The sequence below is a fragment of the Bos indicus genome, chromosome 19 (assembly GCF_029378745.1).
Source record: "Bos indicus isolate NIAB-ARS_2022 breed Sahiwal x Tharparkar chromosome 19, NIAB-ARS_B.indTharparkar_mat_pri_1.0, whole genome shotgun sequence".
Lineage (NCBI taxonomy): Eukaryota > Metazoa > Chordata > Mammalia > Artiodactyla > Bovidae > Bos > Bos indicus.
In genome coordinates, this window is record NC_091778.1 from 62,625,001 (window position 1) to 62,645,160 (window position 20,160).

At 42.9% G+C, this 20,160-nt stretch overlaps 1 protein-coding gene and 1 long non-coding RNA gene across 8 annotated transcripts in view; one reads left to right on the top strand and one right to left on the bottom strand.

The window, feature by feature from the left end:
- Nucleotides 1-1,295: 1,295 nt before the first annotated feature.
- Nucleotides 1,296-5,098, bottom strand: LOC139177666 (uncharacterized). The gene is made up of 2 exons (XR_011562209.1): nt 4,719-5,098; nt 1,296-1,521 (listed from the first exon to the last, which is right to left on the bottom strand). It is a non-coding gene; the product is annotated as an uncharacterized lncRNA (long non-coding RNA).
- A 124-nt stretch (nt 5,099-5,222) lies between these two features.
- ABCA6 (ATP binding cassette subfamily A member 6) overlaps nt 5,223-20,160 on the top strand; it is a 63,114-nt gene continuing 48,176 nt past the window's right edge. For 2 of the 7 annotated variants that reach the window (XM_019981666.2, XM_019981665.2), the window contains exons 1-7: nt 5,224-5,414; nt 5,842-5,925; nt 6,537-6,637; nt 8,703-8,907; nt 10,573-10,734; nt 13,867-13,970; nt 14,335-14,561. In XM_019981666.2, coding sequence (XP_019837225.2) covers nt 6,542-6,637; nt 8,703-8,907; nt 10,573-10,734; nt 13,867-13,970; nt 14,335-14,561 — 794 coding nt within the window. In that variant the 5' untranslated portion in view covers nt 5,224-5,414; nt 5,842-5,925; nt 6,537-6,541. Of the gene's footprint in view, nt 5,415-5,841; nt 5,926-6,536; nt 6,638-8,702; nt 8,908-10,572; nt 10,735-13,866; nt 13,971-14,334; nt 14,562-15,323; nt 15,344-20,160 lie in introns of those variants that run through there. The other 5 variants (XM_070774195.1, XM_070774193.1, XM_070774192.1 and 2 more) reach the window with 5 other exon arrangements.

Sequence of the window (20,160 nt, forward strand, 5' to 3'; positions counted from 1 at the left end):
GGGGGGATTCCTGGAGGCATGAGCAAGCTACGGGGACGTCCCACCTGGCACTGAATCGAGGTCCTAGGAAAAGAATGTTCCTTCTCCCAGGGGCATGACACTGTGTTTCTCCCTCCTCAGAGCCAGCCTGAGGATCACACGGAGTGGAAAAAAGCGTCTCATCAGTTAACACCACCACTGCGATGACCACATAGCACATAATGAAGCTACAAAAAAAAGGAGAAAAGTAACAGTGACCAAATCGGCTTCCAAGAGGGTCCACGACAACCGACTGTTGTGCCGAGTGATCTAGACCTCTGTGTGATATGGGAAAAGTTATCGGCCAGAAGAGGAGAATTCGACTAGAGAAAGATTGAGCCTTAGTAGAATAGTCAGCAAAGCTCTCTACAGAGAGGAACACAAACTCCAGAAGCAGGGACATTCTTAAAAAGTGCTGTTGTGAACTCTGCGTGAGTCACATTCAGAAGTGCTGGCTGAGCTCACATCAGTTTCCCCTTCTGCGGGGCCAGCTTATCTCGTCTCGTCAGGCTCACGGGCTGGGCCCATGTGACTCCAAACCGAGGATAACAGAAGCCTGGAGTGCTGCCAAGCCCAGCCAGATCCCCCCAGAGGTCCGAGTGAGTGCCGACGTGCAGACAGCTGGGGAAACTTAACAGACACGTCTACAAACTCCTCGTGCTGAAATTCCGTCCTCGGGCAATGCTGTTACAATCCTGACACTTGATCCTATAGATTCCGGCCACAGGTAGGTGTCTGTATATGTTCTTCATAAAGCAGTTAAGCAAAATGTGGAAGTGTGTATGAGAAAAGGCAAAAAAGGAGAAGTAGACGGATGGCTAAAGCGACTGCTGCAGCTAAAATTCCAGAAATTCCATGGCTAGCGCTAACATGCCGCCAAGATGCTAAGCTCTAGTTTACTCGAAAGCTTCTTTATTTAGAAAGTGAGTCATGACCACGTATTTTGTTTTGCTTCATTCAGGTTCGTTTATAATCTTGGACAACCAAGACACCCAAAGCTCACCCTCTTTCTGAACACACGGAGAACACTCTCTGCCATGAACCTGAAAGCTTAATCTGGGAGCCAGCAGACCAAACCACACTGGTAAGAAAGAAGCGGCACCAACCGTCTCCATGTAGGGGTCCCCCGTGAGGAGACCCTTCCTCATATAGACCTTCAGTGCCTGGCTTCTCACTCTCTATCACAGTTGCCAGGCAACACCCCAGTTTTGGTTAAACCTGTACGACGGAGATCAGCACCGGGAGAAAACATACGTGAACAAAAGGAATAAAAGGACTCTAGTTTTTGTACTTATTTATTCATTCATTTGGCCACGTTGCATCTCGTCGCAGCAGGCAGGATCTTTCGATGCTGCGTGTGACTTCTCTAGGTGCGGTGCCCGGACTCGGTGGTTGCAGTGAGTGGGTTCTCTGCAGTGGCTCATGGGCTCCGGAGGGCACGAACTCCGTAGCTCTATGGCATGTGAGATCTTAGTCGCCCACCAGGGATCGAACTGGCGTCCCCTGCATTGCAAGGCAGATTCTTAACCACTGGGCCACCAGGGAAGTCCCCCAAAAGCCTCGCTTTAAGTGGATGAACATGCCTTCACGTGGAGTCATAGTCTGCTTGCCAACTCCACTGCATCCCTGACATAATCACTCTTTCACTGAATTGGATAACCAACTCAATGACTTCGTCAAATACATTGCTTCTCAGACTCAAACACCTCATTCTTTTCTTAAACTCTCAGGAGAAGACATTGCATTCCTCTTGACTGTGAAATGAAAGCAATTACAAGAGGATGTCTTCACATACTTTCACAACCTCAGCATCCAACCAGGCTTCCTTGGGCTTCCCTGGTGGCTCAGATGGTTAAGACCTGCCTCCAATGCAGGGGACCTGGGTTCAAGCCCTGGGTTGGGAAGATCCCATGGAGGAGGGCATGGCACCCCACTCCAGTATCTTGCCTGGAAAATTCCATGGACAGAGGAGCCTGGCAGGCTACAGTCCATAGGGTTGCAAAGAGTCAGACACGACTGAGCGACTAAACCCAGCACAGCACACTGACTTTCTTCCCATTAGCGTGAATATCATTCCCGTTCGTGTGATGGAAAAACATTCCTCCGTATAAGGCCAAGATCCACACCTGTGCTCCTGGCCCCACCACATTGCCGCCCCCGCCCCCTTTATTCAAGCACATTCAAATGCCCGCCCACCCACAAGGGCTGCTTGTTAGGTGAAATGGAGATTCCCAGTGGAGGACAGTAACCCAAATAACTTAGGGTCCCCGAGACAACCTCAGGGGAAAACAGTGGCATGATACACACGTGAAATCCTGTTCTTATCCATTCCCATGTCAAGTTCATCTGTGGTCCCAACTAGCAATTATAACTCTACAAAGTCATAGAAATCTCTAAGTTTCCTAAATCTCTAAGAATACTCTCAGATTCTAAATTGCTAAGATTCGGCAGATCTGAAGAAATGAGTAGTGGACCGAAAGCTCTGCTTCCTCTTTCACAGAATTGTTTACAGTAAATGAATGCTTTGTTGTTATTGCTGAGTCGCTAAGTGACGCCTGACTCATTGCGACCCCATGGACTGCAGCCTGCCAGACTTCCCTGTCCTTCACTATCTCCCTGAGAGTGCTCAAACTCATGTCCATAGAGCTGGTGATGCCATCCAGCCATCCCATCCTCTGTCGTCCCCTTCTCCTCCTGCCTTCAATCTTTCCCAGCATCAGAGTCTTTTCCAATGAGTCAGCTCTTCGCATCAGGTGGCCAAAGTATTGGAGCTTCAGCTTCAGCATCAGTCCTTCCAATGAATATTCAGGGTGGATTTCTTTTAGGATGGACTGGTTTGATCTCCTTGCTGTCCAAGAGACTCTCAAGAGTCTCCTCCAGCATCACAGTTTGAATGCATCAGTTCTTTAGCACTCAGCCTTTTTTATGGTTCAACTCTTACATCTGTACATGACTGTTGGAAAAACCATAGCTTTGACTGTACAGACCTTTGTTGGCAAAGTGATGTCTCTGCTTTTGAATATGCTCTCTAGGTTTGTCATAGCTTTCCTTCCAAGGAGCAAGCGTCTTTTAATTTCATGGATCAGGAAGATCCCCTGCAGGAGAGCATGGCAACCCACTCCAGCATTCTTGCCTGGAGAATCCCATGGACAGAGGATCCTGACGGGCTACAGTCCATGGAGTCGAAGAGAGTTGGACATGACTGAAGCGACTTAGCGAAGCACAGCACATGTTTTGAAAACTCACAGCAAAATAGTTGTTGAAGTTTTGTTTGTTTTTAGTTCTGCATAGGATACGCTGATATTCTAATCTGAGGACTCACGTCTTCAATTCCACAAAAATATCATACCTTTGCTTATTTATTCCCTGTATGTTCCCTGTTATAAAATGCCTACTGAGCACTGCACAGTCCTGTGAAGCTTCTCGATTCATGCAGAGGCACGCGGTCCAGCTTTATAACCTGTTGCGGACAGAGTCAAGGTCACGGGGTACGGACGCACCTCTTTGGACTCTTGTATTTCTGAGGTAGCATTCACAGTGTTGACTCTAAGTTTTCTCATTTTTGGCCTGTAATGATGTGCCTCCATTTCTTTCTGTTTCTTCCGATGATTCTCCCTTATTTTCTTCTGTTTTTTCTTCTTCTCTTTTAAAGTTTGGTTTTACCTCTGAACTTCCATGTTTTACTCTCTATTTTGATGTGTTTCTGGCTGGAAGTCGGGCCTTTCCTCATCACAGTAGGCCATATTGATGGTGACTGACTCAAGTTTTAGTAAGGAAAATAGCACCCCCACGCCAAATAAAAATAAATCAGAATAAGGATGTCAAGAAAGAGGAATAGAAAGAACACTCAAGAAGCAATGATAAGAAGTGAAACCAGTAAAATACATGTAACTAATTATTGATACTGTAGTTGTGAATCTTAACGTAACTGTAAGAAGTGAAGTGAAAGTCACTCAGGCGTGTCCAACTCTTGTGACCCCATGGCCTATACAGTCCGTGGAGTTCTCCAGTGGGTAGCTGTTCCCATCTCCAAGGAATCTTCCCAGCTCTGGGATCGAACCCAGGTCTCCCGCATTGCATGTGGATTCTTTACCAGCTGACCCACCAGGGAGTCTATAGGATCTAAAACAACAAAATTAATAAAAATCCAAAATATATTTCAGGCGATTTAAAGGAAACTTAGATTTTTTGTGTGTGTGGGTCATTGATCTTTCATTGATACAAATCTTTTAACAGTGTTTACAAACTTCTACCCCATCCCCTTTCCCTGAGACATTTAGAACATCTGCATTTCTATGTTTTTGCCAGTTTTTAGTGTAAAAGACACATACTATTTCACTGTTGACTATTTTCAAAACCAGAGCTAATTACCAAGGAGAGAAATGTCTATACAAAATATCATGACTTTAAATGTTTGTTTTAAAATTATACCTCTTTTCTCCAGAACACATCTCAGATTCATGAATATGAACATCTGTGCCTTGGGAGCTATGTCAAATATTTGAGATTTCCCAATTCACAGACTTTGCTCTCTTGTTTTGTGGTTTACTTTGGCGGGTCAAGAAAAGTTTGTCACTCTTTACAAAGACAGACGATATAACGGGAATTGAATATGTTTCAGTTTTTCCCCTAGCCGTCACGTATAAAAATTGACCTGAATCTTTTCCTAATTTTTTTCCTATCTTTAGCAATCCACTTACTTTTGTTTTGCTCAGATGCCTTATGAAATCCTGTATCCATGATGCAGGAGAAAGGAATTCGTTCATAATTCTTCCCTAGTCCAACTTAGATGTATCTCCAAGGCAGACTATGGATTGCTTAGCAATCCAATTGTTTTGTAGGGAAAAAGAAAAAACAAAACAACTCAGCTCCCACGTGTTCTGTAGTGCGTGGCAGTCAGATATGTCAATGGCAACTGTGTTTAGGTATTTAGTGAAAAGAAAAAAAAATAAAACGGCTAAAGATTTCTCATACAAGTTTAACCATTTTGTGTGGTTAGTTGCTCATTCATTGCCTTTTATCCCATCTTGGTCTCATCACAGTAGCAGAGCTAATTTTGTTTTCCTTGTTTACTGTCTCCCCTGATCCCTGGAGTCGAAAGGCCAAGCGAACAAACACGGGGCTTTAATTCCTAACCAACCACAGACAGTCATTTCCCTGCAGGATGATTGGCTTGGGGAAGAAAAGGCAGAAAACAAAACAAGCTCATCACGGGCAGCTTGGTCTGGCCCCGCCCCTTCTCAGAAACCAGCTTGGGCAAGAGCTGCTGGGAGTACGCCTTCATTGAAGGAACATAGGAAGAAGTGGCCATAAAGACATTTAAATTGTTGCCTCAGGCAAAAAGAACTGTGCTTTGACCCTGTTTCCAGGGCATTTTTTCTCTCATTATCCTGACAGTAAGTAGAGCTCCGTTTTGTTGTGTTGTGACAAATATTCGGGCGGACGCTGCGAAAATCAATCTATTTTCCAGATGTTTCCAAATACTTGTGTGTTCTGTACTGAAGACCTAAAAACAAAACGTTTGTTTTTTCCCAGCCAACTTTCATTGTGTAGATAAAATAATAGAACATAGGAAAACACTAGAATTTGCTTCTGTACCAGCTAAGGGAGACTCATCTGAGTATTTCAATATGAAAACCGAAAGGCGTTTTATTTGCAAACATTTGGGCAAAATTACTTTGTGTTATTTCTTTCCTCTTTCTCTCTGTTTCTTTTTTCTCTTTCTTTTTTCCACTTACTTTATAGTTGTTTTTTCGTCAGTTATTCAAGGACTTTTGAATTCTGAAAATTGAGGTAAATTGTTTTATGCTTCCTGTTTATCAGAATCAAGCTTCAAGTCATTTGAGTCTGGATAATTGTTCCATGGCATAACTCTTTGGATGAAAGTTGCTCGATTCAATCAGGAAGGTAAATATCAAAAGAAAGTACTTCCTTGGGATTGCTTCTAATGGACTTAATTAATTATTTAGATGAATTTACGTTATCAGAGTTTTTGTTAATTAGCTATGGAATTTCTTTTTAAAAGTAAAGAACAAAAATTATAATTCAATGGGGAACACATGTATACCTGTGGCGGATTCATTTTGATATTTGGCAAAACTAATACAATTATGTAAAGTTTAAAAATAAAATAAAATTTAAAAAAACTATAATTCAGATGAGATACTATTCAACTGTTCTATTCATATAATTGAATTTCTTTTATAGAATGTCAAAATGGGAAGTATCTTACAGGTTCAGAATTTAATTGTGTTTTCCATTGTAATACTCAATGTTATTGTAAAATTGTGTAAATGGTCCGCTGTACTTCCTTACCAGTACTCATCTCCCAAACAGCATATATTTGATGTAAAATTTTATAATCATGATTATTGAACTAATATTTTAAATCCCTTTTTTGCAGTTCCTAAAGGTAGGAAATATTTTCCCTCAAAATGTGACCAAGGCTTTTTTCTTATTACATTTATTTTTCTAGCTTATCCTCCACCATATCTACTTTCTCTTTATTTAATGAACAGGCTAAATGCATATGAAACAGAAAAGTGTATACCAGCAAACTCAAGCACTTCTGTGCAAGAATCTACTGAAGAAATGGAGGATGAAAAGAGAGACCTTGCTGGTATGTTTGACCGTTTGATCCTTTTCACAGTTAGCAGTGTCCTTTTATTTCATTGCCTCATGGTTCTCTTGTATTTTAAGTAGCAGACTGCATTTATTTTGTTTTTTGAGGAGCTGTAAGGATGTATTTTATTGAATGAAAGATTCTTTCAATTCTCTAGTGCTTTACAATTGTCGAAAGGCTCACACACACACAGTCTCATATAATCCTATTTGTTGTTGTTCAGTTGCTAAGTCGTGTCTGCCTCTGTGCGACCCCTGGACTGTAGCGTGGCTTCCCTGTCCCTCACCACTTCCCGGAGTTTTCTCAGACTCTTGTCCGTCGAGTTGGTGACGCTGTCCAACCGTCTCATCCTCTGTCGCCCCTTCTCCTTTTGCCCTCGATCATTCCCAGCACCAGAGTCTTTTCCAACAAGTTGGCTCCTATAATAACCCTTTTTTTCTCTCACGCCATTATTGCCCCTACCCTTCCCCCTCCCGACTGGAAACCACCGCTTGTTCTCTCTATCTGTGAAAACCACATTTATTGACTTTGAATTTCTCTCCGGTTATTGGAATTGAGAGACTCACAGTAGTCTCTGAAAAACAACCCAGAACTGCAAAGACAAAGTTTTCCTCATATTTTTTTTAAAAAGGAAAGTAACTAAAATCTAATTATGTGGTAATTAGATTATAAGCAATTATTGAGCTTCCTAGGTAGCTCAGTAATAAAGAATCTGCCTGCCGATGCAGGAGACCTGGGTTTGATCCCTGGGTCGGGAAGATCCCCTGGAGAAGGAAGTGACAGCCCACTCCAGTATTCTTGCCTGGGAAATTCCATGGACAGAGGAGCCTGGTGGGCTACAGTCCATGAGGTCGCAAAGAGTCAGACACGACTGAGCGACTGAGCACATAGCAACTATTAAAGCTTCCATCATGGGTAATAAATTTAGAGTCAAGAAATACTAACCACAGCACCTGCAAAAATAGAGGAATTTTAATTGGGGGCATTTATTTTCAAGGCCATAAATTTTCTACACAGAGATTATTTCCAAGAATTATGACCAAGTGACCCACTGATTGTCAGTGTGCATTAAAGCCCCGCATCTCAATAGCTCAATGCAGCAAAGGTTTGTTCGTCACCCTTTGCAGTCTAAGTAAGGTTGGCAGGGATAGGGACGCGGACTGGGCCGGCGGAGGGATATTCTCCACACAGATACGCAGGGCGCCAGCCTCCTTCATCGAGCGACTCCGCCACTGATCGCGCGAGACTTTGGAGAGACCCTCAGGACGGGAAGGACTGAGACAGACAGAAGAAGGAAGCCTGCGCGGGGCTCCATTAACCAGGCCTGGGCCCACGTTCCAGTGCCTGCCAGAACTTAAGCGTTTGGTCCCACTGACTTTGCAGAGGCGGGGAAGGCCGTCTAGCATCGTGCTAAACAGGAGATGATGAATGCCGAAGAGCCACTAGACAGTCTCTACCACTCCGCCCCTTCTCATGGATACGGCGGGAGTGGTAATGGTTTAGTTGCTAAGTCAAGTCTGGCTCTTTGCGACCCCCACGGGACTGTAGCCCACCAGGCTCCTCTGTCCGTGCGGTTTCCCAGGCAAGAGTACTGGAGTGGGTTGCCGTTTGCTTCTCCAGGGGATCTTCCCAACCCAGGGATCAGACCCGTATCTCCTTGGCCTGGCAGGCGGATTCTTTACCGCTGAGCCACAGGGATGCCCCTGAATACGACAGCTGACAGACTGTTGCTCTTTGCCCTCCTGAACTCCTTCTGGGGGGCCCTGTGTCTTATAGACTCTGAGACCACCTGCCTGTGCATATAAGGACTGTAGGCCTGTTCGCCATCCTCGTGGGCTCTGGAATGGCTTCCGCAGTAGTTCATCATTTAACGCAGGAGTTCAGTTCCAGAGTTAGAGAACGACCTGTGGTCAGATGCTGTGGTGTAGATCTTTGGTTGCGTCCCGTTGCTCTGAAGAGTGACGGCAACGAGAAGCCAATTTGTCTTTAATTGTTCTGGTCTGTTGACTGAGCTCCTTAAGGGATTACAATCTAAATTTGTTTTCTCTCTTTTTTAATATAGGAATGGGGGTTCCCGATACTTTTAGCACTTTATATGTGCATATTTTCACGTTTAAATGAAAATGTCCGTTTTCCTGGAATGCCTCCCCAGAACCTGGGAAGGGTAGATAAATATAATAGGTCTTTTACGGATGTTGTGTACACACCAGTCTCCAACTTGACCCAGCAGATAATGAATAAGACGGCACTTGCTCCTGTTATGGAAGGTAGGTGTGCTAATGGCCAAAAAGTATTACTGATGTGATTATTTTATTTTTTAGTGGAAGTATAGTTGATTTACAATGTGCCAATCTCTGCTGTACAGCACAGTGACTCTGTTGTACACACATAATCATCCCTTTCTTCTGTTCTTTTCCATCATGGTTTATCACAGGATTTTGAATATAGCGGTATGGTAGGACCTTGTTGTGTGTCCGTCCTATATATAAAAGGTTGTGTCTGTTAGTCCCAAACTCCGAGTCCGTCTCTGCTCCATCCCCTTCCTCCTTAGCAGCCGCAGGTCTGCTGTCTCTGTCTGTGAGTCAGTTTCTACTTCACAGAAGGTTCATTTGTATCCTTTTTTATATTCCACATATAAGCAATATCACATGGTGTGTGTCTTTCTCTTTCTGACTCACTTAGTAGGAGCATCTCCGCATCCACATTGCTGCAAACGGCATTCATTCTTTTTATGGCTGATCCACATTCCATTGTATATATGTACCACAAAAACATTATGTTTTTGATAAAATGTATGCATTTTTAATTTGAAGCTACAGTTAACTATGATGCTAATTATCTAGATAGCAAGATAGCAGAACTTTGGCAGTTCTTTCTCTCACTTAGCCTGAACTATCAGCCTTTTAAACCCTTCTGGTTTGATGAGGATCTACTTCGGGGAGGCCTACATTTCTATTGGAATTTAAATAAAGGAATAGCTTTATAATTTCAGATTTGCAGAATACTGCCTAGGAGAAATATGTTATTGGTGAGTGTGGGTGTTTTTAACATGGAAATATAATGATTAATATTTATAATTTAGGAAAAAACATATAAATAAGAGAAATTAGATATGGTTATTATAACATTAATTTCAGAACTGGGAAAATTAAGGGTGAATAATCTAAGGATATTCTGTCTGCATATGGTATTATTTGTAAACATCTTTAAAGTCCTTCATTCTAGATTTTTGCTGTTTGGCTGTACCATGCAGCTTGTGGGATCTTAGTTCCCAGCCAGGGATCAAGCCCATGCCCCTGAGTGGAAGCATGGAGCCCTCACCACTGGACTGCCAGGGACGTCCCAAGGGCTTTCGTTCTAAATGAGGCCTCTGTGTAACTGATAGAACCAAAATGTTCTTTTCACTCATGGGCAGGCCGGGTGCAGTCTGGTTATCTACTCTTAAATTCTGGATTTGAACAGGTAAAATTGCTTGCTGTTAAAGTCACTTTGTGTTCTTGGTCACTGTATAAGGCAAAAACTATATGAAGTTCGTTTGCTTAGTAAAGCTAAAATCTGGAGTCCTTTGACCACGTAATAACTGCTACAGTTACCTCTGTTTTTGTACCCCGATTCTCTAATACATACTTATTTCTTGGCATAATCATTTTATATACCTAAAATTTGCCCTAATGCCTGTCATTATTAATGGAAAACTGTTAATTCTCATGCATATCTCCTGATTTTAGAATCTAAAATGACAATAAAAAATTCCTTTTTTTTTTTTGTTTTGCCTTTTGGGATAAATTTAATTTAAAGGTAGAATGATTTTAGTTGATTCCAATGTAAAATAGGTGATGGCAAAGTTGAATATCACATTCTGTTTTGGTGAAACTCTAACAATCCTCTGTGTCTGTTTTGTTTTTTTTTTTTTTTAACCATATAATTCACAGGAAGAAGAATCATTGGGGCACCAGATGAGAAATCCATGGATGAAATAATGCTAGACACTTTCTCATACAGCGTGGGAGTCATCTTTAATGACCCTTTCTCTTATAAGTTAAAATTTTATCAGAGATATTACGTTCCCATTTTGAAGGAGGATTTTTTCACAGGTGACTTTCCATATAAAGTGTGACTGTTGTATTTTTCATGTTTTTAACACAAGGAGTAGGGTGGGATGGGCGGCAGAGGTACCCGCGCTAGCACCAGGTTCAAGAGACGACAGACCCTGCTGACCTTGTTCCAAGCTCAGTTGTCTCTTCCCCCTTGAGGACGGCTCTCAAAAACCCAGTGAGTCATCCAGCGGATAAGCAGTGAATTCCCAAGGGCATGTTGGAAAGCACGCAGAGGTGATTGAGACTGAGGTCCCAGCCTCAGGTGAGTGTCCAGGGTTAGCAGGACAGGCCGCCGGTGAGCAGTTAATGACCAGCGCAAGGAGAGGTGCTCGGGGCAGTTAGACCAGGGGCTCTGGAGAAGTCCTGTGATGAGAGAAGCTCTGCCTGGAGAAGTGATGGTTCAGTGAACCCCGGACGGGGTGGCGTGTGTGGGAAGCCAAGGACTTCACCTTCCAGAGAGTAAAGGGAGTTGTGGATGGGGGTGCTGGGGTGGGAAAGAGCATGTGGTATTCGACATGGCCGAGGAGCCGTCCTGTGTAAGTGGGCAGAGCGCACAAAAGGGGACGTGGTGGGAGAAGGAGGCTGGCACTGCTCGAGGGCTGAGGCGGTGGAGAGGCATCAAAGCGCTTTGAGCAGGGCAGACGCGGTTAGGTTTCCAGGCCTGAGGGAGCGCTAGCCCCTCAGGGAGAATGAGTGAAATGTGCCGAGGACCAGCCCCGGCTGATCCAGGGTATTCGAAGGGGAGACTGAGTCAGCGACTGTTTACATATTTATCAAAGATATAAAGAGTAATAGAATGAGGATAGCTCAGTAGGAAAATTCAGTGGAGAAAAGAGGCTGAGTAGCTTGGTTTACGGGGGAGACCAATAAAACTTCAAGACAAGAAGTTTGCACCACTTACGTAGGCCGCAGGCGCCCTCTCGAATAGCGGAAGGTGCCCCACCCTAGACACCTTCTCGAGTGGGTCTTAGAAGCCCAGGCATAATTAGTAAGCATGGTGGGTTCCGCGCTCCAGATGGAGACTTCAGCCAGAATTTAAAGGGAAGAATGACATGGGGAGACCGAGCGTTGGTGAGCAAGGCCTGTAGCTTTATTTTCAACAGGGGCTTATATACCCTAAGTTACACATAGAGGATTATAGGGGATGCAAAGTCAGCAGTTTTTGATTCTTATCAAAAACCAGGGTTTCTTTACTGCAAATTTATCGTATACAAATGGTTTAGGTGATTTACATCATCTTCTGGCCAGAAGGCCTACTAACATTTTATGACTCTTGACAAGGACTTATCAACAAAGACTTATTTTCTCTAAGAGTAATTATTTTAAGGTTCGGCGCCATCTTCCAAATATAAAATTGCATTTCTATAGGGTGGATGTGTAATGGGTTTACAACAAAGGAAAGAATTTATTACCTTAAGGGTCTAAAGTTACTAACACCAAGGCCACTACTTATTTTTTCTACATACCAACTATATTAATTAATACACATTCAAGGATACAATTCAGGGGATGTGAAAACTTGGCAACAATCATTGGCTCATCAATGAAATCCTTTACTAGTTTATTCTGACAGTTTCTAACTCTCTGAGAGGCTCTAAACTATTTGAATATCTTAAGTTTCCCATGCCTCTCGAGGCTGGGAGACTGTAAACAATCGTATGCATAGCTGTAGGAGTCCCAGTAAACTTGTCAGGCGAGTTAGAGAGCCATCTGAGGGATTTGGATTTAAACACTCCTAATTGCCCAGGAACTTTATTAATTGGAGCTGTAAGTTAACTCTTTGACAGAGAGAGTGAGATGGTGGTGGGGTACAGCCCCCAGTAAAGTCAGAGGTGAGAGCACAAAGCAATAAAGTAGGCAGACTCTGGTTTTTTGGGGGGTAGATGCTCGAGAATATCCGGGCGGACTCCTGAGGCTCGATCCCGCCTTTGCGTATGCCGAGCCTCCTTCCTCATGACCTTTGTCACGAGCGGAATGTCTCTCGCCGGCTCCCGGCAGAAATGTACTAGTTCTGCACCACAATGAGACATTCGTTTGTCACTGCTTGCTTTACTTCTCCCCACTTACATGTTTCCTATCACTCAATGTTACAAAAGAGAGAGCAAAGTGTAGGATTTGACGGACAGGATGGGCCTGCAAGGGTCAGCCTTCTGGGGGGTGACTGTTAGAAGCAGTGAATAAACAGAGGAATTCTGATTTAAACTCCATGTGTTCCCTAGACCAGAGTGATGTCCTCGCTCTGGAGGCCAGGAAAGGCCTGTGTGCCGAGTTTACCTTTGTAGAGAGGCCAGAAGGACAGGAAGGCGTGAGCCCCGGGCCCTCCTGCAGGGAGAGCGTTTGGGCACGAAGCCAGCTCTGGTGCTGCAGTGCCTTTGGCGTCTTGAGACGACGAGGTGCCCAGGGTGGGCCAAGCAGAGCGTTTGCTTCCGTCTTCTTTTCATTTTCTGAGACATCCTGTGCATGCCACGGTTTCCATGAGTAAAGTCGCCTTATTTAGAACTTTCATTTGCTCCTTTTTCCTGTGGTTAGCAGTCCTGCCTGTTGAACATTGAGGTATAGCGTCTCTTTCAGTTCTGATTTCCTTGGTGTGTATGCCCAGCAGTGGGATTGCTGGGTCATATGGCAGTTCTATTTCCAGTTTTTTAAGGAATCTCCACACTGTTCTCCATAGTGGCTGTACTAGTTTGCATTCCCACTCAGGAGGGGGAACACATGTACACCCATGGCGGATTCATATAAGGTATGGCAAAAAACCACTACAATATTGTAATTAGCTTCCAATTAAACTAAATAAGAAAAGCCCTGCCTGGTGAAGGCCCCTCTAGAGAGCTCCTCTTGGATCCTCGTGTCTTATTTTCCAATCACCCTACTCCCGTGCTGTTGGTCGTGCTTTTTCCTTTTATTTATTTTTTTGAGCCGATAGCTCGTTGCTCCCCCTCCTCATTTCGCTCAGTCATGCCCGACTTTTGCGACCCCACGGACTGTAGCCCACCAGGCTCCTCCGTCCATGGGATTCTTCAGGCGAGAACACCGGACTGGGTTCCCATTTGTAGCTCATTGCTAGAGTACAGATACTAATGACTTTTCCTTCCATAATGTTGGTTCTGCTTCCTTTGTGTGTGATTATAGCTTACTGCAAGCGTACACATATTGACTTTTCCTGTGCACTGGAGAAATACTGGAAAGGAGGATTCGTGCCTTTACAAGCTGCCATTAATGCTGCTATTATACAAGTAAGAAAAGTCCTAATAATTGAAGTGAGCTAATTCCAGAGGCATCAAGGTTTGATAAAAGATGGTGTCTACTCAGGTCTTCATGTGTTTATATAATGAACTGGGTATCCAAATGGTAAAACTGACATTTAGGTGAAGGAGTACATTTTTTTTTTTACTTTAAATTTTGAAGTAGTTTTAGAAACACAATATACAGGGAGGCACCCACCTGTTCTTCATCTAGTTTCTCCTCAGAGTAACATCTTGCATAACCACAGAACAGTATTTAAAACAGGAAATGTACAGGAGCCCAAGCTCCATAGCTTATTCAGATCTCAGCAGTGTCTGTACTTTAATGATTGTGCTCATTTGCATTCTTCTTTAGGTGACAACAAATCACTATGTGATGGAGGAGTTGATGTCAGTTACTGCTGTAAATATGAAGACGCTCCCCTTTATCTTTAAGGAGAACCTTCAAAATGAGATGTTCATCTTTTACTGCTTGCTTTACTTCTCCCCACTTATATACTTCCTATCACTCAATGTTGCAAGAGAGAGAAAAAAGTATAAGGATTTGATGAACTTGATGGGTCTGCAAGATTCAGCCTTCTGGTGAGTGACTAATTCAAGTACTGCCAGTGAATAAACAGAGAAATTCCGCAGCAGTGGAAGAGTATTACTGTTTGAGAACACCGGAACTTAAACTCGATGCACTGCCTACTTTGTTGTTGTTGGGACGTTTTTATTTAGTTCTTATTAAATTTTGCTAGGCAAGATAGTGATTATACTTTTCTGGGCCGTTTTTTTGTGCCAGCATATATTAAGCCAACAGAATGATAGAGGTACCGTTAAGATCACAGCAAATGAATTACCCAGTGGCAAAAGGAAGATGTGTACCAGACCAGGTGGTCTAATTTTTTTTTTAATTTTTATTGGAGTGTAGTTGATTTACAGTATTGTGTTAGTCTCTGCGGGACCACACGGTGCATCAGACTATATATGTCCACATATCCACTCTTTTTTAGATTCTTTTCCAATATAGGTCATTACAGAGTCTTGGGTAGAGTTTCCTGTGCTATACATAAGGTCCTTATTAGCGGTCTATTTTATATATAGTGTGTATATGTCAATCCCAGTCTCTCAATTTATCTCTCCCCCCCCGCCCCCCATCTGCCTTCCCCTCTGGTAACCGTAGGTTTGTTTCCTGAGTCTTCGACTCTTGCTGTTTTGTAAATAAGTTCCTTTGTACCATTTATTTTTAGAGTCCACATATAAGCGATATCACACGATCTTTGTCTTTCCCTCTCTGGCTTACTTCACTCCAGGTCACACAATGATCTCCAGGTCCGTCCTGGCATGTTTTCCTTCTTCTTGTGTAACTGAGTATTCGTCAGGTATGTGTGCCACACGTTCCTCATCCGCTCCTCTGAGGATGGACACTTAGGTCGCTTCCGTTTCCTGGGTCATGTGGCTTTAGGTCGCTTCCGTTTCCTGGGTCATGTGGCTGTAGGTCGCTTCCGTTTCCTGGGTCCTGTGGGTCGCGCTGCAGTGAACGCAGGGGTGCGTGTATCATCTTCCGTTTTCTCCGGAGGTGCACCCGGGGCCGTGTGGCAGTTCCGTTTGTAGTTGTTTAAAAGGAATCTCCACACTGCCCTCCGTGGTGGCGGCACCGACTGACATTCCTGAGAGAAGGGTAGGAGGGGCCCTTTTCTCCACACCCTCTCCAACATTGATTGTGTGTGAGTGCTTTGACGGTGGCTATTCTGACCAGTGGCAGGTGATACCTCGTTATCGTTTTGATTTGCCTTCCTGTAATAACGAGTGATGCTGAGCGTCTTTTCCAGTGCCCTCCCGCCTGGCCCACCCAGGGCTATCACTTAGTTTCTCCCCACTTCCTCCTGTTGAAGAAAGTACAGGCTTGTAATGGCTAGTTTCTGTTCAGAGACTGAGTACCAAGGATATTTTTTTTTTTTGAGCAACTAAATGCCGTATATTGGAGTTGAGATTGCCTGGAAGGGTGCCCAGTACAGAGGCTGGCAGTTAGAAGCACTTGATAAGAGCACTTGCTTCTTACATTGATATATCTCGCCCCATTTCACAAATGATTTAATGTGATTTTAAAGTTTATATTTAAACATGACTATCATATATGTATGTATGTCTCTATGTTTGTATATTTTATGATAGCAAATAATAATTGAGTAGAAATAAAGGTTTAGCAAAATAATGAGTAAGATTAACAGATAAATACTCAAATCATACAATCTGCGCGTTAAAAAGCAGAGACATCCCTTTGCTGACAAAGGTCCATATAGTCAAAGCTATGGATTCTTCAGTATTCATATACAGATGTGAGAGTTGGACCGTAAAGAAGGCTGAGCACCCAATAATTGATACTTTTCAGCTGGTGTTGGAGAAGACTCTTGAAAGTCCCTTGGACATCAAGGAGATCCAACCAGTCTATCCTAAAGGAAATCAGTCCTGAATAGTCATTGGAAGGACTGGTGCTGAAACTGAAGCTCCAATACTTTGGCCACCTGATGAGACATGAGTTTGAGCAACCTCTGGGAGATGGTGAAGGACACGGAAGCCTAGAGTGCTGCATGGGGTCATGAAGAGCTAGACACAACTTAAGGAGTGAATATAATCTCTAAACCTCTAAGAGGCCAAGGCTTTTAGAGAATTCTGTGATACCATCAGTTACAAAACTCATACTGTCTAGGAAAAGAAAAAAAAAAGAAAAATAATCTGTTTGCTTTACCCTAAAAGAAATTTAGCATTTTTCAGTGTTGAGTCCTGGGAAATATTTCTCTGTATACTCCCCATAACAACAAAATGCTATTTATGGGTATAGTACTTATCTGGAATGGATGAAGGACTACTTATTGAACAGCTCTTTACAAGAAACTTACTTGCTGAAATAAAATTAACATCTAGGAAATTTAAAGTTTCCTATAAAGTATATTTTATTAACAGAGTTTTAGTTTTAATATAACTGAATTATGAAATAGCAAAAGGGGAAAGTGGGTCTTGAAATTTAAAAAAGGAAAGTAATGTTTGTTCAGTGAAACCTTGGGAAATAGAAAGGAGTAAATGGTGTTTGTCAGGAGGAAAGAGAGAGGGGAACTATGTACAAATGGCAGTGTCCCTGCAGCCGTTTTAGGACAGGGAGGCACAAGCCAACTCTAGGTTAAAGCCAGGAAGGTGCTGGTTGTTTAGATGTGGCTTCATTCTCAGGGTAAATGCTTCTTAGTATGCATGTAACCTAAAATTTAGCAAAATGGATATGTGTTCTTAAAACTAACAAGGAAAAGAAAAATCTGAAATGTTCTTATTAAGAACACAATGTCTAGTGGTAATAAGTTTTACAACATTCCCACTTTTTTTTTAACTAAGGCAAAAAATGTGAAATGCAGTCAATACTTACTCTAGTGATGTCTGAAATTGCTTTGTTTTATCATGAAGTTTTTCATAGATATATTAACATCCCCCCCAACTCCACCTACAAGTCCCTGCTATAGAGTCCTTTTCTAGAAAGGTTTAACTTCCTTAATCCATAGTCCTCACACCCTATGGCTTTTCAGTTCCTACCTAGAGCAGTTCCCTTCTGTACTCAGGAAGTGAATTCTGTAGAATGTGGCATGCCTCTCCAAAAATGCTGATTGTCTAGCACAGTCCAGATCCTTGTAGTGACATAAAAGTTTAAAAACAAGTCAAATAAGCAGTAATTAAACATGCTCTGATACACAGAGTGCCTGATGAACTATGGACAGGGGTTCGTGACACTGTACAGGAGACAGGAATCAAGACCATTCCCAAGAAAAAGAAATGCAAAAAAGCAAAATGGCTGTCTGGGGAGGCCTTACAAATAGCTGTGAAAAGAAGAGAAGTGAAAAGCAAAGGAGAAAAGGAAAGATATACCTATTTAAATGCAGAGTTTCAAAGAATAGCAAGGAGAGATAAGAAAGCCTTCTTCAGCGATCAACACAAAGAAATAGAGAAAAACAATAGAATGGGAAAGACTGTAGATCTCTTCAAGAAAATTAGAGATACCAAGGGAACATTTCATGCAAAGATGGGCTCGATAAAGGACAGAAATAGTATGGGCCTAACAGAAGCAAAAGATATTAAGAAGAGGTGGCAGGAATACACAGAAGAACTGTACAAAAAAGATCTTCATGACCCAGATAATCATGATGGTGTGATCACTCACACTCACCTAGAGCCAGACATCCTGGAATGTGAAGTCAAGTGGGCCTTAGGAAGCATCACTACAAACAAAGCTAGTGGAAGTGATGGAATTCCAGTTGAGCTATTTCAAATCCTAAAAGATGATGCTGTGAAAGTGCTGCACTTAATATGTCAGCAAATTTGGAAAACTCAGCAGTGGCCACAGGACTGGAAAAGATCAGTTTTCATTCCAATCCCAAAGAAAGGCAATGCCAAAGAATGCTCAAACTACCGCACAATTGCACTCATCTCACATGGTAGTAAAGGAATGCTCAAAATTCTCCAAGCCAGGCTTCAGCAATACGTAAGCTGTGAACTTCCAGATGTTCAAGGTGGTTTTAGAAAAGGCAGAGAAACCAGAGATCAAATTGCCAGCATCCTCTGGATCATCAAAAAAGCAAGAGAGTTCCAGAAAAACATCTATTTCTGCTTTCTTGACTATGCCAAAGCCTTTGACTGTGTGGATCACAATAAACTGTGGAAAATTCTTCAAGAGATGGGAATACCAGACCACCTGACCTGCCTCTTGAGAAGCCTATATGCAGGTCAGGAAACAACAGTTAGAGCTGGACATGGAACAACAAACTGGTTCCAAATAGGAAAAGGAGTATGCCAAGGCTGTATAATGTCACCCTGCGTATTAACTTATATACAGAGTACGTGATGAGAAACGCTGGGCTGGAAGAAGCACAAGCTGGAATCAAGATTGCCAGGAGAAATATCAATAACCTCAGATATGCAGATGACACCACCCTTATGGCAGAAAGTGAAGAGGAACTAAAGAGCCTCTTGATTAAAGTGAAAGAGGAGAGTGAAAAGGTTGGCTTAAAGCTCAACATTCAGAAAACAAAGATCATGGCATCTGGTCCCATCACTTCATGGGAAATAGATGGGGAAACAGTGGAAGCAGTGTCAGACTTTGTTTTTTGGGGCTCCAAAATCACTTCAGATGGTGATTGCAGCCATGAAATTAAAAGACGCTTACCCCTTGGAAGGAAAGTTACGACCAACCTAGACAGCATATTGAAAAGCAGAGACATTACTTTGTCACCAAAGGTCCATCTAGTCAAGGCTGTGGTTTTTCCAGTGGTCATGTATGGATGTGAGAGTTGGACTGTGAAGAAAGCTGAGCGCTGAAGATTGATGCTTTTGAACTGTGGTGTTGGAGAAGACTCTTGAGAGTCCTTTGGACTTCAGGGAGATCCAACCAGTCCATCCTAAAGGAGATCAGTCCTGGGTGTTCTTTGGAAGGACTGATGCTGAAGCTGAAACTCCAAACACTTTGACCACCTGATGCGAATAACTGACCCCATTTGAAAAGACCCTGATGCTGGGAAAGATTTAAGGCTGGAGGAGAAGGGAACGATAGAGGATGAGATGGCTGGATGGCATCACTGACTCAATGGACATGAGTTTGAGTGAACTCCGGGAGTTGGTGATGGACAGGGAGGCCTGGCGTGCTGCAGCCCATGGGGTCACAAAGAGTCAGACATGACTGAGTGACTGAACTGAACTGAAACATGATCTGTTGGGACATATTCATGCAAATTCCTGATTTTAATAATTTCACTGTTTTCTCCAGCTGTTTCTTATTAGGCAGTTTTGTGTACAAGGAAGAGCTCTGAACTGACAGAAAGCCTACAGCTGCTCTCTCAGTTCTGTTACTGATTTACTGTGGCGACCTTGAGTAGGACCCTTTACCAGGAAGAAGAACTGCTGTTTACTCATCTGTAAAATGAGAAGCTTGGGCTAAAACACTCTCCAGGTTTCCTAGATCTAAGACTGACTGCTATTTCTAATACCCACTTCATAAAAATGTGAACACCAGCACATCTAGAGCAAAACAGTGTGAACACGTAAGGGTGTTGCCATAATCTATGTTCAGTCGTGTCCAACCCTTTGTGACCCCCATAGACTTACAACCCTCCAGGCTCCTCTGACCATGGGATTCTCCAGGCAAGAAGACTGGAATGTGTTGCCA